At 41.4% G+C, this 10,307-nt stretch overlaps 1 protein-coding gene across 1 annotated transcript; it reads right to left on the reverse strand.

Annotated features, from left to right (window-relative positions):
* Window positions 1-707: 707 nt before the first annotated feature.
* Window positions 708-9,499, reverse strand: calcrla (calcitonin receptor-like a; the record flags this gene model as incomplete). The annotated part of the gene is made up of 12 exons (XM_079169770.1): window positions 708-1,328; window positions 2,644-2,685; window positions 3,425-3,643; window positions 4,307-4,373; window positions 4,825-4,885; window positions 5,215-5,368; window positions 5,643-5,769; window positions 5,861-5,952; window positions 6,728-6,840; window positions 8,134-8,244; window positions 8,457-8,610; window positions 9,425-9,499. The coding sequence occupies 12 exons, from the start codon at window positions 9,497-9,499 to the stop codon at window positions 1,107-1,109; spliced, it is 1,437 nt and encodes a 478-aa protein (XP_079025896.1). The 3' UTR covers window positions 708-1,106.
* Between the last annotated feature and the right edge of the window lie 808 nt (window positions 9,500-10,307).

A 10,307-nucleotide genomic window follows, 5' to 3' on the forward strand; every position in this document is an offset into this window, starting at 1 on the left:
ACTGGCATTGCTGGATCGTATTTGATTACAGTGCTGTTTTAAGTCCGAACACCCGGTAACGCTTCTATATAGTGGTTATATCTCAAGAATCTCAGAGGAGTAAGGCTAAAGAGAGCAGTGAAGGGGAATGTGATACCTATTTGTTGAAAGCCAAGTCGTCTAACTTCACTGTTACATTCAGGTGTAATGAGCGTATATTGGAGTACATGTGATTTAAAGATGGCTTCTCGTGATAATATTGTGTTAACAAGTTACATTACAACCTATCATGTGGTTTACAGGATGCACAGGTCACTAAGGATCACTTAAAACACGCTCAAACATTAGCATGATAAAAATGTCTAGCTAACGGTATGACTCCGTAAATCATCTGCATTAACGGCACACGTAGAAACAAACACTGAAACAAACAAAAAATACACAGAACACTTACATGAAGCTGGCGACAAGTCATATTTGACTAATTCTGAAAACATGTAGCATGTCAACTTCAATAAATACTGTATGGTATTTATTACTTTTTCTTTCAATAAACAATTATACGTTCAGATAAATTAAGTTTAACATGTGAAAGATAATATAGCTGTAATATATTGTTATGCACCTGTTAGACGTCCTAATTCTATTTTAAAATAAAAAATAAAATAAATGAGGCAAGCAAGATTTCTTGGTTTGGCACTAACCATGTCAAAAAAAAATGTACAGTGTAACCAAAGGCTTCTTTGTGCACAACATGACCCCAAAAGGACAGTCAAGCAGTTAATATGAATCCATTTAAAAACAATTTTGTCAGGCAGAAAAGTCGATTATCAGAGTGCATCTTAGGTCAAGTGAAGCAGTTCAGTGTCAAATTGTAGACAAAACACAGCGCAGGAATAGTTGTGTCAAGCTGTACAACCGTACAGTACTGTTAAAGGGTCCGTGACGATTTCCTTCAGGCGGCTGAGAGCCTGGGTATACAATCCATTTCCTCACTCATTGCTTCCGATATTGTATGTAAAAGGAAGAGGTGAGTATCCCTGGTTGACACTGCGCTCCAAACATGCTGCAGTTTTTAATGAGGGGAATGGGGGGGGGGGGGGCAGGGCTTGGGCGGAGCGTTGTGGTCAGGCGAAAGGGCTGTCCGACTTTAAGATAGAGGCGTCGGCGTCGTGGCAGCCCTTGCCGTTCATGTGTTCTGTGTGGCTGTCGATGCTGTAGCAGCCCTGCACCTCTGTGATGGAGGAAGCTGTATAGGAGGCTGAACGCATGGCATCGGAGTGGTTTCCCACGCTGCTTCCAAACTGGATATTATACTGGTTCCAGTGCCTCCTCAAAACCGCTTGGACCTAACCAGAGAAATCACATATTAAATGGGACTGCGAATGAATCATTAGCTAAGACACGCTTGAAGCATTCAAAGTAAAAGTGCAACATTCAGGGAAATACACTTGACACACGTATTTGCATTCTCTTCAAGAATTAGAAAAGATCAATACGAGTTTAATTTATGTATGTTGTATGGAGCTACACCGTGGGCATAATTAGCCTAGCTTAGCATACAGAGTGGGAAACTGCTCCTTTAGCCTGGTGAGGCACTTTACACACCTTGTCCAATTAGGCTGTGAGGCTGGTCCAGGGCAATATCTAATACACGTCTGTAACTCACTAAGGAAAAGGTGTTTTTCAACCGGTTCACTGGAGTTAATCAACAAAACGCATGTGTGTTAAAAATGGTAAGCTCACACATATGGTGGTGATGGTGACTTTACACGGCACTAAAGGGGGAGGGGAGGTTCCCCTGAATCAAATGACTGCCTGAGGGAATAAGCGCAGAATTGGCAAAAATATAAAACATCTCGGAGTTTCTTTGTCTGTAGGCTTTGGATGGTTAATCCGTGCACAAAAAGAGATTAAACATGTCATGTTAACAGTTTCCCCCTGCTACCAATGTTTGTGTTAAGCTAGGCTCATAGCTTAGCATGTCATGGACAATATCATCCACTCGATCTCAAACAAAGTGTTTTTCCCAGAAATGTACAAGCTACATCTCTTCAGTTTAATAGTCCACAAACAGAAATGTAAACGTTTGGCGTCATAGTAAGCTAGCCAGGTTTGGTAACCACCATACGTGGACAGAGCAAGCAGGCTAGCTGTCTCCCCATGCTTTCAGTGTTCATGCTAAGCTTGGCTAAATACAAGCTCCGTACTTATTGCACAGACATGAGACTGATATTTATCTTTGTATAATTGGCCCATGTATATACAAATTATATGAGACAGCCCTAAAGCTCCACTATGTGTTGACATGAATTATTAACATGATTCAGTGGCTCTTGTAAGACACTTCACTTCCGGCGAAGACTTGTTATTTTTTACGCAGACCAATCACCTGAATAATTGATAGCAATCAGTGTACCATCCCTGGCTGTTTGCCAACAGTAAACAACCGTTTAGTCCAGACTAAAGCCTTGGAGGACTGAGTTTATCAAGACATTCCGCTTATTCACCATCCTGCTCGGAGGGTCATGCATGAGGAAGCTGACTCGTCTATCCTTCATCACAAAGGGGAAGTGTGGATGAGCGTGTGGATGTGTGCATGCAGGTCTAAAAACAAAAATGAAAAATATATATACATAGTGAAAGGGTATGACCCCATCTTACTTCTCCATTGAAAAAGCAGAAGATGGTGGCCACCAGCAGACCCTGAAATTCAGAAAACGAAACACATGAAGAAGAGAGATGATAAACACTGAAATAACTGGTCTTAAGCATCAACAGTCACTTGTTTGTAGGTAATATGTTAAAGCCTACGGGGCTGTGAAACAGAGGAATTTAAGAGATTAAACTGAATTAATTGTGAGAGCTGATTGTTGCTCAAGACGCTCTCTCCGAGCACTGCCCGTGCTGGGACAGCTGAGGATGATCAGATAACACCTCAACAAACATCCAACTGATTTCATCTCCCTCAGATAATTCATGCCTTCCTTCCTGCTGTTCTTCCCGGCGCTACAACATAAACAAAGCCCGGTCAGAGGCCAACGGGAATGCTCGGCCCTTAATGAAAGTTAAGATGGGGTTTATGTCCGGGCAACAGTTCATAATAGTAAAATACATTTCTCTGGCATTGGAGCAAGGAGCCATTGACATGTAACCACATTTCACAACAAATGGTACACATGTCACAAGGACAACAGGACCTCATAAATAGTGCAGAGGGACCCTGCCGTACAGCAGACTGTAAACTTTGAATAGCATTCTAAAAATATCCTTTTACCCATTTAAAGAGCATGACGTAATGTGCAGCTGTTTATGTGCTTATAAAATGGGAAATGTTCGAGGAAGCTGGCGACGATCGCTCAGCCAACACTAAAAACACATCCCACAGTCTAGCCGGCTGTTTTGTAAGGACAAACTCAAAGCTTCACGCTGACCACCGTCTCACCTGGTAATGCATTAGTATGTGCATGATGTAGTCGTATATCTCGGAGGACACCCGTCCCTCTGGCTTGTAGGGGAGCAGGACGTACTGGATTCCCAGAAGAGGCACCAGGATGAGGGTGGCCCTCACGGCTTTCATGTAGAGACTAGACTCCGCTTGGTGGGTCACCTTCAGCTTGGTGATGAGCACTCGCACAATGTTCAGTAGGAAGAACAAATTGACCTAGGGGTGGTAGCAACATAGAGGACATCAGTAAATCAGCATGATATCATGGCCATTAGCTGGTGTCAGCTGGGTAAAGACTTACCCAAGATAGAGTGCAAATTCAACCGAGACAGGTCTTAAAATAGGTCCCAATAAACAGTAGAACTAAGCCTTGGGCAGACAGTTAAAAAGGCAGAAAAAAAACATGACTGTATTTTATGAATAATAATATATATATATATATAATAGATTTTGGTACACCTGGCAGACCCTGACTCTTACTATTTTGAAATGAAACATAAAATAAAAATCCATTCTAAGAAAAACAACACCAAGACCTTTTTTGGGGCCTGAAACACTAAGTGCGTGAGTGCTAAGGGAGCCGCTTTCTCTGAAGCATGCCCGGCTGTGCTGATTAGGTGAATTCCTAGAATGCAACATAGGCCCTGGGACCAGTGGATAGATCCTCACAGGGGCAGGCGCATTGATTTCGCAAGATAAACGGAATCATGCACACTATGAAAACATGTCCTGGTTTCAGACCCCCCCCCCCCCACAGTGTCCACTCAAAAAAAAAGGGAAACACATTATTCATTGTGCAATAATAACAGTTAACCAAGAGAAATATGGAACAAATAAGTTATTATTGTGATTGACTTTGCTGTCAGGGAAGAGTCTTACCAAAAGAGCAGCACAGATGGGACCATGGATGATGTAGAGTAGCGACGTTTTGGAGCTAATCCAGCAGCTTCAGTCGAGAAGAGAGGGACAACAGAGATACATTTACACAATAGTATGTATCAGTGCATCACATGACAGCTGGCCCATGATGCAGATCAATGGGTTTAATGACAAATTAATTAGCATCAACAGCTTTATGGGGGGGGGGGATTGATTAAAGAAGCTTTCCGCGAGGTTGAATGATTTGTTGACCTTTGCAAGGTACGGATAAACATCAAACAATCTTTATCATATTTAAAGAATATATTATTATTATTACTGTGAAATGATGTTGCCCAAATCAGCTGAATCCCTCATTTTAAAACACATTTCTAGGCAGTATTTGTTTTCATGCATTTTTTTATTAAAGTCATATTTATTTTATTACTTTTGTTTGGCATTCATTTAGTCTATTTTACTACTTATATGATTATAAGCTGTAATATTAACCATAATAGATAATGCACTTGAATGCTTACTTGTCGTTGTAGTAGTAACTTCGCGCAACGGCGTGTATGGAAGCTGGAATCAGAGGAAAGCCTGCCAAATAAATAAAATAAAATGTTTCAGGTGATTAAACATGAACAAATACAGAGTTACAAATACAACAAATATTCCATTTCTGCAAACAGATCCCCCGAAATTCCACAAACTGGCCCTTTGAACCTTGCAGTAACACTTTCTTTAAAGTACAAATGTGGTTTGAAATACTGTACTGTATTTACAGCTCAGCCATGAGAAGGTTACCAAACCTTGTTTTCTCCGTGTCAATAAACTAGAATGAAGAGACTGGCTTCGACGTCACTCGATGAAATGTGATGGACTTTTTTACAGAAGACAGAGCGACACAACACGTTATCCTGACTCACCCCAGCCTAACAGATAGTACCACATCAGGTGCTGCTTCTCAGCAAACACAGCCACCACGATGAGAGTGTGCAGGTAGATTCCCTCACACAGCATCCAGAAGTAATTGCATCCAAACAGGTACAGATGAATGAACTGGGACACTTTACAGCTCGTCTGAGGAGGAAAGAAAACGCACACGCAATCAATGTGGCTGCTTAACTCTTGCTTCTGCCATTTTCCTTGTGCAGTACTTTCACAGTGATGTGAAGTACATAAATTAAAATGAATGGAAATGCACCTTTCACCCTGATTTATGATTAAATATTTAAAATGGGATCATAAAAAGGAACAGATCAAATTAAATAAGTAGAAATACATTATATGAATGCAAAAATCATCATAGAAAATTCGTCATAATAAAAAACTACAACTAAATAGATAAACTCACTGGATTCCTCTGCACCAGTTCCTGATTGTTTGCCACCGCTGTCAACCAAATGATAGTGATCACAGAGTTCAAAACAAAAGAGAAGAAGAGGTTCTTGTGAAGCGTGATCCTTTGGCAACTTAAACTCCTGCAAGGAGACAAAAGGCGACATTAAATCACGGCGCTGTTCATTTATGCAGGCGATAGAGGACACAGGAAGTTGAGGTTTGTTGACTCACTTGAAATGGAAGAATATCCCGAGGGAGACTAAGAGGGAGGTCAGTGACAGGCCATGTCCTATGAGAGCCAAGTAGAAAAGATTCATCGCAGTCTGGATGGAAAAAGAAAGAGACACAGATTAGATTATCTGGATCTCCTAATGACTGTCATGTTGTGAGACGATACTAATGTGCTCTTGAAGAGGACTCATATCCTTTACTCCTACAGAAATGTATGTAAGGATGACTTTACAATCATGTTAAACTATCATTTAAGTTCATTAAACATCATCACTGACAGATTTTGTTGTGGATATTCATGGTCACCAGAGAATAATATAATGATCGTGGGGACCCTTCATCCTTTCATCAAGTGCCCCCCCCCCCATTGACCAACACGTCCCAATGATCAACACTTTGTTCCACACCGAGGTATAATATATACATCCATGGCTGTGAATGATTGTGGTCTCCAGATGATGAATACTAGATGTTTTAATTCCCGTGAGGCCAACAATTCCATCTAGAAGCTACTGTATGTGCGTTATAATGAGCAGAGATCGTCGCTGAAATTTGCGGGGAACCCAGAGGACAAACTTTTAGATTTGGTCTCATTGCTTCAATGACCACGTTTTGTGTTTTTGTCCTCCCTCCCAAACTGCACAGTTAAAGAATCATTCCAGTACATTTCAGCCAACATGAGCATGGCACTTGTGTATAATTGCGTAATAAAGTTAAATGTATACGTGACAAATAAGTGTCTACTGCCACCACAAATGAGGCATGTGATATGGACATGCCCACGGATCTATTAAGAGGTCAGCGCTAACCATGACTCACTTGCTTTTATTTGATATGCATTTAGTGCTGTTTCATAAAGTGACCTACCACTCTGCCTTCATTGGTGTGTGCATTGCAGCGGGTGTAGTTGGTCCATGTCCGGTTGCTCTCTGGATGCAGGAACCAAAGACCACTGTCGGTGCAGATCTTTGTAACTATCTCTGCAGGTAAATAATGATACAAAGATGAAGACAAGCCACCCATCCTGTAGAGTGCTTCTCAGAGGATATTTCTTGGTATATATTATTTGTGGCTAAGCAGGTGGGAAACCTAGGGCTAAGTCAAGAAGAAGGTCCTCTTGGGCACACAAGCAAACATTAATACACATGGAACTACAGAGAGCAGTGATTACAGGGACTGAATCTCATTACACATCTGCATATCCTGTTGAAGGATGTGCTGTACTGAAGTTTTTAGCTCAGGATCTTTCAGCAATTACAAATAATTTACTCTTATAAACACAATCATGCATTTACACTTCACACATGGAAACACAATCTCTATAAAAGCTTCTTTTTTTTTTATAAATATGTGGATGTTTTTGTATTCAGTCAGAGCACGTGATGTATTACAACAAGCAAAGTGCATAGCAAGTCACGGATATATGGAGTGACCGTTGCAAGTTATCTTGTATAATAATGAGTATGAAGTGTCAGAAAGCCCACTTGCTGAAACCTAACCAATGGTTTCACAACGTTAACCGCGTGTCATTGGGCTCACATCCAGTTTAAGACTCTGGTGCTAGCCTACAGGGCAGTGAAAGGAACAGCTCCTTCCTATCTCCAGGCCATGGTCAAGCCCTGCACCCCCGCCCGACCACTTCGCTCTGCCACCTCGATCGGGTCGCAGGGACCTCTGAGTGACGGGGCAACCAATCGCCCCGTCACTCAGAGGTCCCTGCGGCCGATCGACCCGGTCACGGCTGTTTTCTGTCCTGGCCCCACAGTGGTGGAATGAACTCCTCACTGACGTCAGGACAGCGGAGTCGCTGCCCATCTTTCGGCGCAGGCTGAAAACTCACCTGTTTAAGAAGTACTACCCCGAGCCTTCCACTTAGCACTTATTGTATTCGTATTCGTTTGTCTCTGTACTTTTGCTCTGGTTCATGCTCTTAGATGCTTCTGTAAACAAGGAGATGCACTTATGACTGCTGATGACTAGTAGTTCTCTTGAATACCGTGTGAGTTGACCATGGCTAAGTGGAGAGCAGGGCCGTCCTGCAATCAGAGGATCGGTGATTCGATCCCCGGCTTCCGGCTACACTAGTTGCATGTCGATGTGTCCTTGAGCAAGACACTTAACCCCAAAATTGCTCCCGTAGCTGTGCCTACGGTGTATAGATAGATACTGAATTGTAAGTCGCTTTGGATAAAAGCCTCTGCTAAATGACTGTAATGTAATGTAAAATTAAAAACCAAACATCCTTGTGGCTACTGTAAGCCACAGATTTTTACCTGAAGGATCAAAATCCTGGAAGTAGTCGGGGCAGTGCTGCTCTGAGTTCACACCCGCATTGGTGTCGTCCCAACACAGCCAGCCATCCCAAGTGCGATTACACATGGGCTCTAAAATCACAGGAAAGGACCTTTTTCAGATATACATATTATCAATAAATATAAGAATATAATATTTTTGTCCAAATTATTGAGCACAGAAATCATATTACTAATGGACAATGTCCTACTACACTAAGCCCCAAAAATACTAGTGCAGAACAGTGTATTCCAATTACTCTTGACAGCTGTAAAGTTCAGACACATGAAACATAACAAGCTACCTTCTCTGCCTTGGGTATCGTCCTTCATTATCTTTTGATAGCACTCAAACTGCGCTGTAACTATCTTGTTCCGGGTAACTCCTATGTCATGGTAGACGTGGGTTGGGTGCTGCTGGTGGGTTTCATTCACCTCCAGGCTTGCCGTCACAAAAATCTGCAAGGAAGGGGAGACATGGTGAATAAATCTTTTCGGTTCGGATTTCAAAACAAAGGACGTTTGCCCAAATAGGTCCTGGCTGGTGTCTCACTGAAGACACATGCATGAGCACCACGGAGCTGAGAAGAAATGTTAGTTCAAAGTCTATGACCACCGAGCTTCATTCCAGAAAAAAAAAAGTGTTTGCGTGCGAGCACATGTCTGGAGCCAATTTCAGCTGTGTATTCTGACTCTATGGGACTGTCCATTATATCCTACTGAGAACGCCAGGAAAGGGAGTCCAACATACACAAACTTCCATTAAATCCATTTTTTGCTCCATGGAAAATATGACATCTTTGCAGAAGTATTGCCAAAGAGAAAATGTCCAGCTTATTTATCACACGGCAGATACTAACCTGAAGCAGCTTTTTAATCCTGCACAAAATCCCCAACATAAACTGAAACTGACATAAATGAGTCTAAATAAGTCAAATTAAGTCAGAGTTGAATAGTAACCCATTGCATTTCATACAACATACGATTGACTTCAACTATATAATCTATAAAGTGTCTACTACTAAGTATTTGTGTTGCAACCGAATGAGATGTTACGATAAACATCTCCAAAAATATCACGGTGTTACAAAATAAAAAATATGAATAATGATTATCATGGTATACTTTAATAGGTAGACAAGAGTGTATACCAATGCAACTCAACCAAGCACAGACAGATTTGATTAATTGACAAAGGTACATTTATTAAATGGAGTATATTTTGTGCATGCGTGTTCTCAGTATTTGCCTGATTGCATGCAGGCTGTCCTACCTTTGTTAGATTACACAGCAGTATGAGTGCCACCATCCCACTCCGCACAATGTTATCCATCTTCCCTTTGGCCATGTCAAAGCTGGCTGATGTTTTAACAGCTGCAGATCTGGAACGGAGAATAAAATATGAAGTCATTAAAGCAAAAAAAAATAAATAAAGGCCACTTCATAACACTCCTTATCTCTCCCACTGTTGATGAGTGTTTCACCCACTGGTTCTAATCCAATGAAATGTTGCTTCTGTATTTGCCTTCGCAGACAATTAATTCGGAACCCATTAGGACAGCTCTTAGAGGGCGAAGCCCATACAATAGAGAACATAAGCTCACTGCCCAGACACGACTTATTTACAACACACAGATTTGTCTGGTTGCTCTTTTTGGGCAGTTCTTTTCTCTTTTTTTTTTAAACAGTCCATATTCAAGTTGTAATGTTCAAAATAATCTTAGTGGGAACGACAAGCAGCAAGCGGGTCAGCAAGTTAACATTTTATAATAATTCATTTTATTTGTACAGCGCTTTAAAAGGATACTCAAAGGCACTTTGCATGGAAATAAAAAGAGTAAAAAGTGAAGACAAATAACAGTGTAAAAGCAACTACAATAATGAAAGAGGAAGAAGGTGGGGGCTAATGGATCACAGATTAAAAGCATGTTTAAATAGGTGGGTTTGGAGTGCAGTTATGAAAGAGGGGAGTGAGGGAGAATGTCTAAGGTGGTAAGCACAGCTGAGACCTCAAAGCCCCGTACTCTCACTGCCGCTGTGTGTGTTTTGTGAGCCATGTCTCCTTTGGACCTTATCATCAATTCTTAAATGTTTCAGCATTGGTTCGGGGGTGTATTACACATTTTGTTTTTGTAAAAAGGTGACGCTGGTGTCTC

The sequence above is a fragment of the Pholis gunnellus genome, assembly GCF_910591455.1.
Source record: "Pholis gunnellus genome assembly, chromosome: 12".
Taxonomy (NCBI): domain Eukaryota; kingdom Metazoa; phylum Chordata; class Actinopteri; order Perciformes; family Pholidae; genus Pholis; species Pholis gunnellus.